The 16,252-nt window shown below is 51.2% G+C and overlaps 1 protein-coding gene across 2 annotated transcripts in view; it reads left to right on the top strand.

The window, feature by feature from the left end:
• The window catches only part of CACNA2D2 (calcium voltage-gated channel auxiliary subunit alpha2delta 2), a 597,809-nt gene that overhangs the window by 555,348 nt on the left and 26,209 nt on the right, over nt 1-16,252 (top strand). The window contains exons 19-23 of one of the 2 annotated variants that reach the window (XM_054035873.1): nt 2,708-2,779; nt 3,463-3,534; nt 3,778-3,839; nt 7,748-7,824; nt 11,316-11,336. In XM_054035873.1, coding sequence (XP_053891848.1) covers nt 2,708-2,779; nt 3,463-3,534; nt 3,778-3,839; nt 7,748-7,824; nt 11,316-11,336 — 304 coding nt within the window. The remainder of the gene's footprint in view (nt 1-2,707; nt 2,780-3,462; nt 3,535-3,777; nt 3,840-7,747; nt 7,825-11,315; nt 11,337-16,252) is intronic. The other variant, XM_054035874.1, reaches the window with a different exon arrangement.

The following is a 16,252-nucleotide window of genomic DNA, read 5'->3' on the forward strand; positions in this document are numbered from 1 at the left end:
ACATGAAGCAGCAAGTGGGATCATTTATCTTGTGGGGCTGCCACGTCCGTCAGTGCAGGGCGGGGAAAATCGGCTCCCTGCTTCAGAGCTAATCGGAGAGATTCATCATTCAGAGGCGAGCTGGGAATTAGTCACTGAGAAATGGCAGCAATCAGGGTGAAATATGTTTCATTGGCACAGATGTCCCACGGGGCTCATCAGCGTTATTAATGGGCGGCGGATAAGTGGCAGAGACGGACAGGGACACGGTGGGATTTATTCGCTCGCCTCCGTCCCCTTCCACTTATGGGGCTGAAAGCACACTTGGCCCATTCCTCTCCCCGTGGCTTCCCAGGTGTGTGTTGTGTTTACCTGCCGCGGCCCAGCACAGTCAGAGAGGCCAGGAAGGGTGCATCAGTCTGAGCAGGACCTTCAACTTGGGCCTGGCAAGCTGTGACATTCCCCCATTCTTAGAGACAGGCCTGAACACCAGATCGAAACGGCACCAAACTCTGGGGACGATCAGATCTGGACTCTGCAGCCTCTGTCTCTAGACAGGACGGCCCAATCCCCCCAGGTGTGAACACCCCTTTGTTCTGAATGGGATCTGGGTGTCAGGGCTGCTGAGAACACAGGAGTGTGGGGCTCTGTCCCAGATGTTTCCTTTCTGCTATGTAGCCCCCTTTGCCCGCATGCATGCAGAGAACTATGGTGCCTGCGCTCGCTCCCGGCCCCGTCAGCCCAGCACACCTGCTGGGTGGATAGCTGTACCAGGGCAGAGAATGGCCCAGCGCTCCTCGTACTGTGATTGGGAGGTGGGGGGTAGATGGGTGTGTTTGCTTGTGCGCCCATCCTGCCTGTAGGCTGGGGTGACTCTAGCACTGCAGCAGTACCTCAGCCTGCCGCTCTGGAAGGTTGACAAGTGGGGATGCAGACCCCATGGCTCAAAACAGCCTTTTGACAAGAGGCTTCCCTGGGAGGTGGTATGGGAAAAGCCCCCACCCAGACTCAAGCCCAGCCCTCTAGTAACTGGTCAGGGAGCACCCCCCATTCATGGATTCCTCACCCCTCTGCATGCCAGCATGCAGCTCTTCTAGAGCTCCCAGACTGCCCCCCGAGTGCCCAGTCAGACCCGCAGGCTCCAGCCCAGCTTTATCACTCCACCCCGCAGAGATCCAGGCCAGGAGCCAGCCCCCTCCCTTGCTGGGGGGAAGGAGTCCTGTGCACTGCAGCAGCCACATAGATCCCTGGATAAACTCCTGATGAGTGGGAAAAGGGAAAATCTGTCCCACCCAGCATTCAATCCCTACAATGGCTGTCCCCTCATGGGCCACACCTTGGCCCTGGACTCTCCCCTGCTGATGGTATGTGATTGTGGCCCATGTAGACATACCTGAGTTATAAACACACACACCCCAGTCCCCGCTCAGCCCCTAACAACTAAATTATTTTCATAGCAGCAGAAATAGTCCAGCATCCCTGTGGGTGAGGGGCTCCTACTGTAAGCTCCTTTCTGTGCCCAGAGTGTGCTGTGAGAACTGACTTGGGATCACCAGGGTAGGAAGCCTTGCAGACCTGCCAATCTGATTGAAAACAGTCTCCTATTCCAGGAGCAGCCACGTCATGCCTCCTTGGACACCCCCCAGCTCCAGAGCGCTCACTAGGTTGGATGCTGGGGCAGGCAGGGTCTCGATGCCCTGACCCCTCCAGGTCACTGTTCATCAGTTTCATTCAATCACCTACAGGTGGCTCTGTGCCTGGGGTGCAAGCTCTGCCCAGAGAGCCCCAGGGCTGATCGGCAAAGAAAACCAGGGAAGCCTGAGAAGAGCTCAGTGCTGGTTGGAAAGTGACTGGGCAGCCACCAGAACCGGGGCTAAACACAACGTGCCAGGGTGCAGGGCTGGGCAGTGGGGACCTGCCCATACTGCCTCAGGATCAGCCCACTGAGGGTTAAAGGGCGAGTGGTTCTCTTGGAAAAGCGACTGGACGAACAGCACTGGTGGCTTCTGGTCTCCCCAGGATCCTTGTATCTAATGTGCCCTGTTGGCAGACAAAGGGATGCTTATATCATCTGCCGGCCCAGCATGCGCCCCCAGGGAGCTGGGAGTCAGTCTGGACTTATGCATCGTCAGGAATAAGGGTTCTGCAGGCAAATCTATCCTCCGCAACCGCTGTGCGACCCCACTGCCTCTGGACTCACCCCTCACTGCCTCCAGCCTCTACCTGTGCAGCCCGAGTTTGTCGGCACACCATAGCCTAGAGCACCATCTCCTGGAGTTGTGCTGGCTCTGTGGGGCTGACAGGAGTACAAGGCTGTAGAAAAAAGCCCAACAACTCTGTTCCTTAGTTTTCCCTTACGTAAAAGTTGGATCATAACCCTCCCTGCTCCAGGACACTGGAGAGCGTTAATTCATCAGTGTCTGCAGAGCACTTTGGGATCCCCAGTGAGCAGATGGGGTGAGGGGTGCCAGGGAAGGCAAACAGCTAGACAGCTCTGCTAGTACAGCCTGTTGGGTCTCACTCTTCCAAGCTGTTGCCATGTCTTCCAGCACCCACAATGCCTCAGGGCGTTGGCTGACCAATCAAGTGCTTTACTAGTGCACTGAGCGGCTGAGCCCAGGCTGTCGGGTGGGTTGGATGAGGGGAAGTTGGCTTGGGTCCAAGCTGCTTGGGCCCAGCTCTGTTGACCATGAACCCTTGATTCTCACCAACCTCTTCCTCCTTTCAGATCATCAATTTCCGAGAGCCCGTGACCCTGGACTTTCTGGATGCTGAGCTGGAGGATGAGAACAAGGAGGAGGTGAGCTGGGCTCTCCCTCCACCCCTCGACCAAGACTAGAGACTTAGGCAAAGGCTGAGTTAAAAACAGCAGCTAGGGGGCCCTGCTGGCAAAGGGGCCCTGGAACCTGCTGCATTCTGTGCACAGGACAAGCACAGCCCGGGCAGCAGGCTTCCTCCATGCTGCTCTTGCCCTACCCTGCCCTGCCCTGCAGGGAACAGCCTAAGGATGGGAAGGGAGGGCAGACATCTTGCCCCATTTGGTCCTTAGTGTAGGCAGGGGTGGTGGGGTTTGGGGATTTGAGCGCCAGCCCACTTGCATCGATCCTGACTCCCGCAGGGAAAGCAGTCCTGCACAGGAGTTCTAGGGGCTGGGGCGCGTGAACATGCTTGTACCCAGCCCTCGCTCCATAAACATCCTCTGCTCCCATCCCACCCGCTCACAGGACCATCAGAGAGGTTGTCATCCCTCCCCTTTGATCTCAACATCCCTGGGGCCGGCACGGTGCCCTGTTCTCCCTTCTGGTGATCCGTTGGGCTCTTGGCTGGCCACATTTGCCCCCTCCCCCCGTGTGTCTGGAGCGCTGGGCACGGACAGGATCGCAGAGAGCCCACACGGCCAGCAGACTGCCCAGGGCTCAGCCTCTCGGGGCGCAGAGCCACGGTGTGTATCGGGGCTCAGTTCCCTTCCTGCCTGTTCCCTAGATCCGGAGAAGTATGATCGATGGCAGCGAAGGGCAGAGAGTCATCAAGACCCTGATCAAATCCCTGGATGAGGTAAGGACTTGGCAGGGCCCATGCGAAGATGGGGAGGGAAATACTTATATTCTTGGGGATAAAGATGGAACGCAATGGGAAAGTGAGACAATGTAACAGTCCGGGTGCTCATGAGGCCTGTTGCACTCAGAGCCTGAAGTGTGACTCCTTGCACTGTCCTGTCCGTGGGCTGTAGCACCCGGGCTGCCATTTCAGTGTCTCCTCCTGAGCCCTGACCATGGCTTGTCCCCTTTGCAATTCCAGCGATACATCGATGAAGTCATCAGGACCTACACCTGGGCCCCTATCAGAAGCACCAATTACAGGTGAGCAAGGTGTGGCCGGCAGGAGGTGGGAGGGCTCTGCTCCATCCCCTGTATTAGCCCCTCTGAAGGCACAGAATCAGATGGATGCCAGCCACCGGCTGGAGAGGGAGAAATGGGTGACAAGAGACTCTTGGTGGGGTCCGAGATAAATGGAACGGTGGCTTAAGCACCGGGCTGGGAATCAGGAGACATGGGTGTGGTCCCCAGCTCTGTTCTCCCTCAGTCTTCTTTTCTCAAGACTAAACATGCCCAGGTTTTTTAACCTGTCCTCACAGGTCAGGTTTTCTAAACCTTTGATCATTTTTGTTGCTCTCCTCTGGACCCTCTCCAATTTGTCCACATTTTTTCCTAAAGTGCGGTGCCCAGAACTGAACCCAGCACTCCAGCTGTGGCCTCACCAGTACTGAGCAGAGCAGGACAATGACCTCCCGTGTCTTATGTATGACAATCCTGTTAATACGCCCCAGAATAATAGTAGCCTTCTTTGCAACTGCAACACATTGTTGACTCATATTCAGTTTAATCCACTGTAACCCCAGATCCTTTTCAGCAGCACGACTACCTAGCCAGTTAGTCCTCATTTTGTAGTTGTGCATTTGATTTTTCCTTCCTAAGTGTAGTACGTTGCACTTGTCTTCTATTGAATTTCATCTTGCATCTTACACTGCACTGAAAGACACCGAATTTCATGACAAACATTCCTAATGTCACGTCCCCATGTCAGCAACTTCTCAGGGGTGTTACATAATCCTGACTGCAAGAAGAGGTGTCCAGTAGACGCTCTTTATTAACATGTAACTCACACTGCCTAAAGGTTTGAACACATGGAGCCTGGGCAGACTGAGCCAGACAATGGATTTTTCTCTTCTTTAAAAAAATGTGTAAAACGTAGGAAATTCCATTTTAAAAAACCTATTTTAATAAACCATTAGGGTTGCACAGTTAAGAATTCGAAATTCAGAAAATGCCCAAGTTAAGATTGCACGTACAACCTTAATTCTACCTTCTTATGCATAGACATTACAATACACCGTAATGATATGGTCACAGTCTATTTTTCAGATACAAGATGGTATCATAGAATTTTTGCTAAAGCCTTGTAAAATGTGCAAGGAATAAAAGAGACTCCACAGGGCCCAACAAGGGTATTTAAACCGCAGGAAAAAGTGATTGGATATATTATTGGAGAACTAGTATGTGATGAAGTAATTAATAGAGCTAGTTGGGAATTCTCCAACAAAACGTTTTCCATTAGAAAATGGCAATTCATCAAGACCAAAACTGTTGGTGGGAAAGGGTCAGTTTCAACAAATCTCCCAATTCCAAAAAAGCACGAGGGGGGGGGGGGGCGGAAATGTGTTCGGAATTTGTCAAAATGCCCCGTTTCAACATTTGCAAACCAAAAAAGTTTAGTTTTTTCTACTGGAAACAACTTTTTGTTTAAAAAATTTAGTTAATGGATGGTTAAAAAGTGGGGGGCGGGGGAATTAAAAGTAAAAAATGAAACATTTTGAAATTTTCAAAATGAAACATTTTGATTAACCCAATAACAAATTTATTTACCAGATAGCTTGTGAAAAATTTTGAGATTTTGCCATTTGATCGCAATTCAGGACAGGAAAAAAGTTTGAAATCCCCAACATTCTCTTGGGATGGGAAAACCATTTCCTGCCCACTTCTAGTAAGTAGGGATTTTAGGAGAATTAATACTTACTAACATCGGAGCAGAGTGAAAGTTGTGTGGGCCTCCTTTAACTGGCATTTTCTGACTTTGGCCAGGGAGTGCTGCTGCACCCGCAGCCTTTTCCATCCACTACGTTATACTGTAGTGTAGCTTATTATTGCAAACCTGGCATCTTTGGCATTTGAGTTTTACTGGAGAAATAAGTCAAGTTATCTGACGTCTATCTCAGAATTTGGTGGCGAGCTGCTATGATGTTCCCATCTGTCATCGGCCACGGCCCGAAATAGTCACCAGCCAACCAGCGTCTCCCAGTCACCTGATAATAAATGTTAAAGTAGAATGAGGAGCAAACCGCGAGCTGGGACTCGTGTGAAATCATGCCCGTGAATTGCTCATGAAGGCTACGCATGCTAGCTGCCATGACCATGGAGAGAGGGCAGAAGTCATGGTTGGAAATAAAATCATGGCCCAGTTTTCAAAGGTCCTAAGCTTCCCCGTCACCTCTCAAATCAGTGGGAACTGCAGGTGCTAGCCATAGAAAAATAGATCTTGCTTGCTTGCTTGCTTGTTATGGCTTCTAGACTAGAGCATAATCTGCCTTGGGGAAGGCTGCCATCTAGTGGGTAGACAGGTTCATTGTGAGTATATCTATTCCCTAGGGATTGCTATGAAGAAGACTAGAGAAACTGCACAGGGTCCCTGCTCTGGAGAGCTGGCCATCTGATCCCATGCATGATACAGCCATAAAACAGAGGGGGAGGAGAGGGGAAGGAAGCACAAAAGGGAGGCAGTCATAAGAGAACAATGCAGCCTTGTCTCAGAGGCTGGACACCCAGGCAGGGGCTGGGGGACAGTCCCTGTGCTTGTGGCCTGATAAAAAAAATATGGCGTTCAAATCCCTACAGGGTAATGGAAAGGGATCAGAGGACTCCAGCTGCTTGCTGGCCTGTTGGGAGCTGTGGGCTTCCCAGACACAACCAAACCAGTTCAGACAGAGAGGGCTGTCCCTATGTGGGGAGGGGACAGACTGGGCACTCTCTGCTTCACCTGCCCATGCAGAGCCCCTGAGGAAGGGAGAGGAGGCAGACTGCTGACAGGGAAGTGAAGGAAGCACCACCTTGTGGGAGAGAGACAGGAGCAGAGTGGAGATGACAGTGCTGGCAATGGACAAAATGGGGGGTAGATTAGGGAGGCTGCCCCAAAACCACAACCCCCCTCCGCAAGGCCAGAGCTGTCCCCTTCTCAGGCTCCCGACCTGTTTCGGGCTCTAACTCTGAAAGGCCATCCTGGTTCTTCCCACCCCCCCGCACCACTTCGCACCCCTTGTCCTCACTCCGATGCCAGCCCCCCTCTCCCAGCAGCCTCCAGCCCCCTGGTCACCACTGACTTCCCCATCAGCCCATCGCATTTCTGGGCTTTTCAGGGAACAGGCTCCAGCAGCTTGGGGGGACCCTGCATGGGAAATCAGTGGTGGGGTCTCACCTTCAAATAACGTCCCGCATGGAGCTGGACAGAACCTGGTGGCTAGGACAGACCCAGCTCTCATGGATCCTAGAGAGCACAGCCCTAGGCAGGTGGGGTTATGGGTCCCCGATAGCAAAAATACCCTCCTGGATCTCCCTGTGGTTATCAGGAATGGAAGAGCGTGTTCTGGGGGCTCTAAGACATCCACCTGCCTGAATTCCTGAACCCCCTGGGCCGGACTTTGGGTCTTCCTGGGAGGGAAGAACTGGATTTGGATCTCTGTATCTGGTTAGCTAAAGGGAATGTACTAGTTAAAGACACTTTGAAGCCATCCGTCCCTATATCTAATGGGGGAGTGGGGTGGGAGAGAGTATGTTCCAAACATTCCTTCAGTCTAACAATCGTCGGTGGGGTTAGCATGTTCTGGCTTCAATCCTGAGAACTGCCCCTGTTCTCAGTGGGGTTCCATGTGGGTGCCGGGGTAGCTCACAAATGCAAGGACAGAGCTCTGAAAGGACAGAGCTTCCTGCTCCAAAAACAGACTGCCCAGTGACTCCTGAGGGATCAGGTCCCAGATGTCCCCATTACATTGTCAAACACCAGTTTAGAACAACATGTTGGGTGAAATCCTGGCCCCACTGGAGTCCCAGGGCCAGGATCCTACCCCAGGATCCTACCCCTGGATCCCCAGCACCCTACCCCTGGGAAATAGTTTGACAGCAGGCTAGAAACATGCTGATTCCTTCCTTCTCTTCCACAGCCTGGGGCTAGCCTTGCCACCTTATAGCACGTACTACATCCGGGCAAACCTCAGCGACCAGATTCTCCAAGTGAAGTGTAAGTAGACACTTTCCTTTTCCTTTTGCCCTTTCACATGTCCTTTGACCCTGAACCTACCAGCTGGTACAGAGAATGACCAATGGGGGCGGGGGAAATAAACAAAATGTGTGCTACTAAAATGAAAAATAATCATTTCAAAATAGAGACGAACAATGACATTTAAAATTGAAGGTTAATTGTCTGCCTGGGAATGCGAGGGTTTCGGACTTAGATTTTGCATTAAAAAAATCCCCTAAAACAAAATGTTTCCTAAAAAAAAAAATAAAGACCCCTCTAGAGGAGATGAGGTTGACGTGCTGCTGTATATGCTTTCGATGTACTAGGTGATAATTCTGTAGCAGCCAGTTACTTTGAAAGCCTGTGAAAATTTGCATGTTTTATTTTTGTTAAGATTCTTTTGGGTTTTGTTTTAAACCATTTTTGTTTTTATGATTTAATTTTTGGTTGGTTGATTTTCTTTTTAATTAATTTATAATTAATCTATGTACTTATGTGTTAACCTGCGCACCTCTCTCTCTCTCTCTCTCTCGTTCTACGCCAGAACCTATTCTCCCACCTCGGGATACGAGTCGCTCCTGAAGGGGGTGAATCAGGCTTCCTCCTCCATCTTTCTCTCCCTTCTTTCTCTCTCCTTCTGTCTTTGTCTGTCTCTCTCTGCTACCCACTGTCCCTTTCTCTCTCTGAGCACCCTGCTGCATTCATATTTCCTAGTATAGCAGGTCAGAACGTAGGTCTGGGTTTGATTTTATTCACAATAGGAATTTGGAATGAACCAACATAAAATCCAGCTGGAGTTGTCTCCCCAGGTTTGGTTGTTCCCAGGGTTCCTCTTCAAGGAGTTGCTCAGCCCACACCTTAGGTCCTCACTCATTAGATATATCTAGATGGGGCAATGAGCCATCTGCATCAGTCAGCAGATCCCATGTAACCCTTTCCCAGCAGGAACAGCACTTGCTAGCCTGCAAATACTGCCATCCTGTTACCTACCTCCCTACTACAATCATGCCAACATGTCCAGTTTGGTATCCTCTCCATTGCAAGCCCCATTGGGATCCAACTCCTGCAAAGCCCTGTGATAGCCTGCATCTTGGCCCTGTGGCTGGGAGTCAATTCCATGACTCCATGGACATCTCATGGAATCCAGGAGAGACCAGTGGTGTGTCTGGTCTCATCCTATGGCAATAGGTGATGGGAACCAGGGCAATGCCCCTCAAGGAGAAGCCCCTGGGATCTGTCACTTGAAGGAGTTGGAGCTGTTCCAAGCCCTCTGCACCAATGTCTGGGTGCATCCTGAGTCCGCTAGGTGGTTGCTCTGGCTGCTCAGCCTCCATGTAGAAGTCGTTGTGTGTTGCCCAGGCTATGCCAGCATAGATGGCTGGGGCCATCAAGCCAAGCTTGCGTCCTAAAAACTGCTCTGGAGTGACTATGGCCGTCAGTTTTATGGTTCATGATGTGGGCTCGAACTGCCCAGTGGATCAGTTGTGGTTCACAGGCTCACGGCTGGGCTCAGCCCTGGAGCACAGCTCCTCCAAACGGAGCCAGCCCAGGGTGGCAACTAGGAGGGCCTTGTAGCTGTACTCACCCAGGGCCTGATTTGCAGCTTAAGCCTGACTTGTTAAAAAATGGGATAAATGAAGGGCCCAGAATTCCTCGGCAGCCACCACTCGAAGATGAGCAGGTAGGCTTCAGGGGCCTCATCCAGCCCCATGTTGGGCAGCGAAGGACTGGCACTCACTGGCCCCAGTGCCCGCTGGGGAAGGAGCAGCTGCAACATCTGCTCCAGGAAGAGTAGCTGCTGTTCTAGAGATGGAAGCGAGACATGCTGCTGCTGTCTCTGGGCTGCAGCTTGAGCATACTCTCCACTCAGGATCACCTGCAGAAGGGGGCTCAAAAGAATTTCATGACCTCCCCCCACAGCACATGTGACTTCCCCTCCTTGCTCCATAAACACCTCGCACAAGGTGCTGTGGGTCAAACCATACGCCCTTCCTAGGGGTTGGGTTTACACACAAAGGGAGCTTGCAGTGACCCACATCATGTCCAGGCCAAGACTTCTCCCCAGACATGGCGGCTCCTGGGATTCCTCCTGAAGGACTGCTCAGCCCACACCCTAGGTCAGGGGTGGGCAAACTTTTTGGCCGAGGACCACATCAGGGTTGCGCAACTGTATGGAGAGCTGGGTAGGGAAGGCTGTGCCTCCCCAAACAGCCTGGCCCCTGACCCCTCTCCGCCCCCTCCCACTTCCTGCCCCCTGACTGCCCCCCTAAGGACTCCCAACCCGTCCAACCCACCCCTGCTCCTTGTCCCCTGACCACCCCCTCCCGGGACCCCTGCCCCCTATCCAACCCCCCGTTCCCTGTCCCCTGACTGCCCCGACCCCATCCACACCCCCGCCCCCTGACAACCCCCCCCAGGACTCCCACCCCCTATCCAACCGCCCTCTGCTCCTCATCCCCTGACCACCCCCTCCCGGGACCCCCCACCCCTAACTGCCCCCCGGGATCCCACCCTCTTATCCAACACCCCCTGCTCCCTGTCCCCTGACTGCCCTCACAACCCCATCCGCATCCCTGCCCCCTGACCGCCCCCCCAGAACCTCCACCCCATCCAACCGCCCCCTCCTCCCTGACTGCCTCCCAGGACCCCCCTCTCCGTTATCCAACCCCCCCCATTCCCCCCCCCCTTACCAGCAGCAGGAGCTCGCAGCCGCAACATCAGGCCAGAGCCAATTGCTCTCCCCGTGCTGCCAAGCGGGAGGGGCAGGCCAGAGCGCGGCCCACACGGCGCCATGGCTGCAGGGGAGGAGGGACAGCGAGGGAGGGGCCGGGGACTAGGCTCCCCGGCCGGGAGCTCAGGGGCCAGGCAGGACGGTCCCGTGGGCCGGATGTGGCCCATGAGCCGTAGTTTGCCCACATCTGCCCTAGGTCCTTGCTCTCTGAGCAGCCACTTATATCAGAGTGGGATAACAGCCTTCAACATCCTCCCTTTCCCTGGCTTGAGCTCTCTATCCCCCTGCCTATCTCTGTATACCTTTTTCCTTCTCTCGCCTTCCTTCCTTCTCTGTCTCTGTGCCTCTGGGCACTCTCGTGTCTCCCCTCTGGTCTCTTGTAACCTTGTCTTTTTGCATGGTCTGCTAACTCAGTAAGAACATTTCTATATCAAGACTGTTGCAACTGTTTGCTACTGACTTTCATTTTTATTTTGATTATATAAATATAGATCGATTATAGTTCTCTAGTTATATCTATACTTTTTATTATTATTTTACTGTGGCCTTTTTTCTTTTCTTTATGTCGTTTTTTTGCAAGAGGTTTCCTTTCGGTCTGATTATGATACACAATATTTTTATTCAAACAAAAATTGAATAAAATATTGTTTGTGCCCTCCCTCCTTCCTCCTTTCCACCCAACCCTCCCCCCCTTTTTTTTTGTTTGTTGTTTTTTTCGTTTGTTTTTTTCTTGCTTTCTCTCTCTGGTGGATTCACACAGTACCAAACATCAAAATGAAGGGCAAGTATTTTCAGTCTTAGACCACTAACCCTTCACCACCACCACCCCCCGTGTCCAGTACCCCCCACCCCTCACTCCCACCCTTCACCGACTCTCCCCCACCTCCCCCACCCAGCCTGCTTGCCCATTTCCTGTGCCCGTTTGCCACACCTAATCTTGCAAACCTCCGCCAAACTGTTCCTTCCTCCACTCCCTCCCTCCAGTTCTTTCCCCTTTATTTGAAAGCAACATGTCTTGTTATGTTCATGAGAGCTTTGTCCCTATTTATCTCTGCACTCCTTCCCTGTGCATTGCTCAGAAATTCGATTTGATATCGTTAAAGAGTCCATCTCCTATGGAATTGTTATGTTTTGATTCAGCAAGGTTTTCGTAGCTAGTTTAATATCCTGCTCTTCCGCCTCCCCCAGCCCCCTTTCTTGTTCTTCTTTCCCTCTCTCACTCCTTCCCTACAAATCTCTCCTCCTCCCATCCTTGCTCCTGTGCGTCCCTCCTCTTCAAGACAACTCAAACTGAATGGGATAGGGCTGTGCAGAGACCTCCAGACTCAGCGGTACTTGGAACTAGATCCAGTGATCGCTTAAAAACTAATCATAATAAGCGTTAGACCTCCTGAGTGGGAAGATGTTGGCTGAGCAGGAGAAAGGGGCTGAAATCTCAGAAAGGTCCATGGCATGTGTGAATCGAAGCTTTTCTTCCAGGATCAAGTCTCAGTTGTCATATTAGGAAGGCCCCAGATTGTGTGTCGGTGCATCATTTCAGTCCCAGCCGTGGCTATGTCATGCTGGTCCACATGTTGAGTTGCACTGGTTTAACTCCAGGTGTGATGTTAGGCCTATTTAGTTTAATGGAGGAGTGAGGACTTTCTTATTGTTGTTTAAATCCAAGTTATTATGGTTTAGTTTAAGTCGATTGGGAAAGGGTTTATCCCCAAATGAACAGCTCTTAAACCTAAATACGTGTGTCCATGTGCTGCAAATGTGTGTGTGTAGAGAAAGCCTCGGGGTTCCGAGCTAGCTGCAGCCGCCTGAGATATCCTGGGTCTGGTGGCACCAAAGGTGGAGTTGGCTGGCACAGTGTATTCAAGTAAATGGGTCTAGGTGTATACAGTACAATCTGGTGTGATGCTGCTTGGACATGAATTTCCCACAATGCAGTGGAACCTTGAGTCGATGACCCTTAAAGTTAATGGAGTCTTTCCATTGACTTCAGTGGCCATTAGATCGGGATCTAGGAGCGTCCTCAGTGGAAAAATAAAGGGGGATGAGTTTGGATGGAGCTGTCCTTCCATGGTTTCCTTTTTCTCCATCCTTTGTGTAGCTCAAGATAAAGGGCCAGACACCGAGAAATACAGAGCAACTAGCAACTCCCATTCCGTGGGAATGGGTGGTGCTGGTCACCTCTCAGGATGTGGCCTCGCATAAGCACAGCTTTCCAGAGATTGGACCAACTCCTACAGTCTTTACTCAGGCAGAACTCCCACGAATTTCAGCAGGAGTAGGGGCTGAATAATAACTTCTGAATTTGACCCAGCAATCTGCCCCCCTAGTCTCCCAGTGGCATTAATGGTGCTCCATCCCTGAACCCTGTGCAGTGGGACAAAGTTTACCCTTCAGCATCTGCCTTCACTGCTTCTCTATCTGTGATACAAACACAGAGAGGAAATGGCTGGTCCTGCCCAGGCACTAGCAAGACATGGTCCTGCCTTTTGGGGAGAACTGAGTCTGAAAACCCTGTCACGGAAATCCAGAGATGTCAGGCAGCCAAGGACCAACTCTGCCTCTCCTGCTCTCCAAACCAAAAGGAGACATGTCAGGGTCTGGTTCAGGGACACATTTACTCTCAGGAACATCGATGTAATACAATGGGAGGGCATGGATGGGACTGAGGGCAGAATTTGGTTCAGTGACTCCATAAATAAGGCTGCCCAATGCCTCCCTGGAAAAGAGGCATTGAAATACTTTGAGAGATCATAAAACCATAGAAACATTGGGCTGGAAGGGACCTGAAGAAGCTGTCAAGTCCAGTTCCCTGCGCTGAGACAGGACCAAGTAACCCTAGACCAGCCCTGACGGGGTTGTCCAACTTGTTCCTAAACCCTCCAGCAACAGGGATTCCACAACCTTCCTTGGATGCCTGTTCCAGAGCTGAACTACTGTGAGAGTTAGACAGTTTTTCCTAATATCAAACCTAACTCTCCCTTGCTGCAGATTCAGCCCATTACTCCTTGTCCTACCTTCACCGGATATGGAGAACAATTGATCCCTGTCCTTGTTACAACAACCCTTATTTCGTTTGAAAAATACCAGGTCCCTCCTCAGTCTGCTTTTCCAGATCCTGTGGGATTCATTAAAGTCCAACTGGTGAAAATGTTGGCTTGACTCTGTGCCTCATAGAGGGCCTGACCCAAAATCTGTCAGAGTCGATGGATAGGCTTTGAATCAGGGCCGTGATCAAGTGAAAAGCACAGCCAATGGGTTTAAAGTAATGAGAGAATGTGTGGAAAATTGACTTAGCTTCCCAGTCGCATTCTCTGCACCTTCTGAGGCATGCAGATTGCTGGGGAAATGGAGAGAATGTGGCTCTCATTGCCCTCCTTCCCCCACTCCCACCCCACATCCACCAAGGAGACCTACAACCCCACTCCACAGTGGGTTGAGCAGAACCACTGGAAGCTACCCACTCCTCTATCAGTTCCCCCAGCCAGACGGAGAGGAGAGGCTCAGAGGCTTGGGAGGGATGGACAGACACAGAGAGGGGCACAGATGCCATAGAGAGACAGACACAGAGGAAGGGGAAGGAAAGAGAAAGGTAAGGGGAGCGTTGCCCTCAGCCCTGTTCTATCAGCCTTGAGTTGCCTCCTCCCAGTGACCCTGTAATGGCAATGCTGATGGAATAATTACTAGTGTTTTTGTATTCCTTTCCTCTTCCTCCTCTCATTGGCTTGTATCCAGACCCCGCCTTACAGAAAACAACAGTCCAACCTATGGCTGTGCTGCCTGGCAAAGAGCCTTGTGTGTCTTGCAATGCACTGTGGGAAGACATGGCGGGAAGGGCGAGGGGCTTGGCTGCTCGTAGGGCTAACCTCTGAATATTTATGAGTATGTAGGTCCTTGTGAAAAATGCAGACAGGCTGTACTAGTCGAGCCTGTGTTGTCAGAAAATGGCCTGCAATGGAGAGCTGGCAACAGCCATCCCCTTGGGGGAGCAAGGCAAAGGACCCTGCCCTGCTGGACTAGCCACCTAGGCCATCAAATCCCAATAGGATTGGGCATGTGCCAAATGCACGGCAGGGGTTTCCCCCACCTGTTTTCCCTCCTTGCAAACCACTTGGGTCATCTGGGAGAGATTCCTCCATCCCCATATATGCTGCTCTAGCCTTTGTCTAAGCCAGAATCCATTCTCCAAGGCTGCAATTAACATCCATGATTGGGCTGGAAAGCCAGGGTGTCTCCAAACGCCTGGTGCCATACCCACCATTAAGGAAAGAGAAACCATGTTTAATACGACTGATAACCCCTCGCCTTCATTCCTCACCCATTCCCTGCCCAATGGTCTGGGGACACCTTAGCCTTTGTTGGAACTTAAAATGAAACTTTCTGCTTTGGAGAGTTGCTTTCAGCAACCCAAGGATTTTCTAGTCATGGGTGTAGCCTCTGCCTTTCCAAACAGCTGCACGGATCCTGGCTGATTCCTTTGTTTTCCACCCCATCAGGTCCTCTCCTGGGCCCACTGTGCCAGGCTTCAGCAACACATTGCCCCCTGGGGCAAATATCGCCCATTCTTCTTGGCAGCCAGCCCCAGGTTTTGTACCGAGAAGATGCAGTGGCCACATAACCAGGAGATAATGGCAGGGCCGGCTCTAGCATTTTTGCCGCCCCAAGCAGAAAAAAAAAAAAAAAAGCTGCGATCGCGATCGGCGGCAGCTCTACCGCCACTTCATTCTACGGCAGCAATTCGGCGGCAGATCCTTCGCTCCGAGAGGGAGTGACGGCCTTGCCGCTGAACGGCCGAATGTGCCGCCCCCTCTTCATTGGCCGCCCCAGGCACTTGCTTGCTACGCTGGTGCCTGGAGCCGGCCCTGGATAATGGCGATGGCAGTGAAAACCACTAGCACAGAACGAGGGAAATGCAGAGAGATAACGTTGTGGTCTTCAGCTTTGGTCCTTGAATCTGCAAGAGCCAGAGCGGAAAACCTCCATTGGAAGAGCAGGAAGATTAGCCTAGGTTGCTCCAATAGCCTCTTCAGATCCTCCCCCCGCCTCATCTTAATCCAGATTTAAAAGGATCCATTGCAACCTGACCAAGGGGGATGGTTATTGCTGAGCTGTAGACGATTGGCAGCCAGAAGGCAGCAACACCCCCACAATGCATTGCATTTGATTTTAATTTGGTGGGTAAGTCTTTGGTTGGACTGTCTTCATAAAGGACCCTGGTTTGGCCATGTTGATGCCTGAACAATGATTTTTATTACAAAAAAAAATTGTTGTAGTAATTCTCTTCATATACAAGCATAGCATGTGGTTTCTTTTCGTTGTTAACAATCCTCATAAGAGAGAGATGCCCATATGACCTACTGAACATGCGTATATATATAAATGTGTGCACATATATATATGTATGTGTGTATATGTAACTATACGGCCTGTATTCATACATATACAACAGAGGAAATATATTGCATTTCAGAGCACAAACCAAAAAAAAAAGAAATCCAATCAAATCACCAAATCTTTCTAATGTTGGCAACATATTGGCTATAACTCTCCTTCTTGTGCGATGCTACAGTTACCAACAGAATTCCCCTTCCTTTCTCTTGTTAAAAATCAGTCAATTGTTTGATCTCTTTCGTTTATTCCTCTCTCTCTCTCTCTCTCTCTCTCACTCTCATATTCTGAGACCAAAGCCCCTTCCTTTGT

The sequence above is a fragment of the Malaclemys terrapin genome, chromosome 7 (genome assembly GCF_027887155.1).
Source record: "Malaclemys terrapin pileata isolate rMalTer1 chromosome 7, rMalTer1.hap1, whole genome shotgun sequence".
NCBI lineage: Eukaryota > Metazoa > Chordata > Testudines > Emydidae > Malaclemys > Malaclemys terrapin.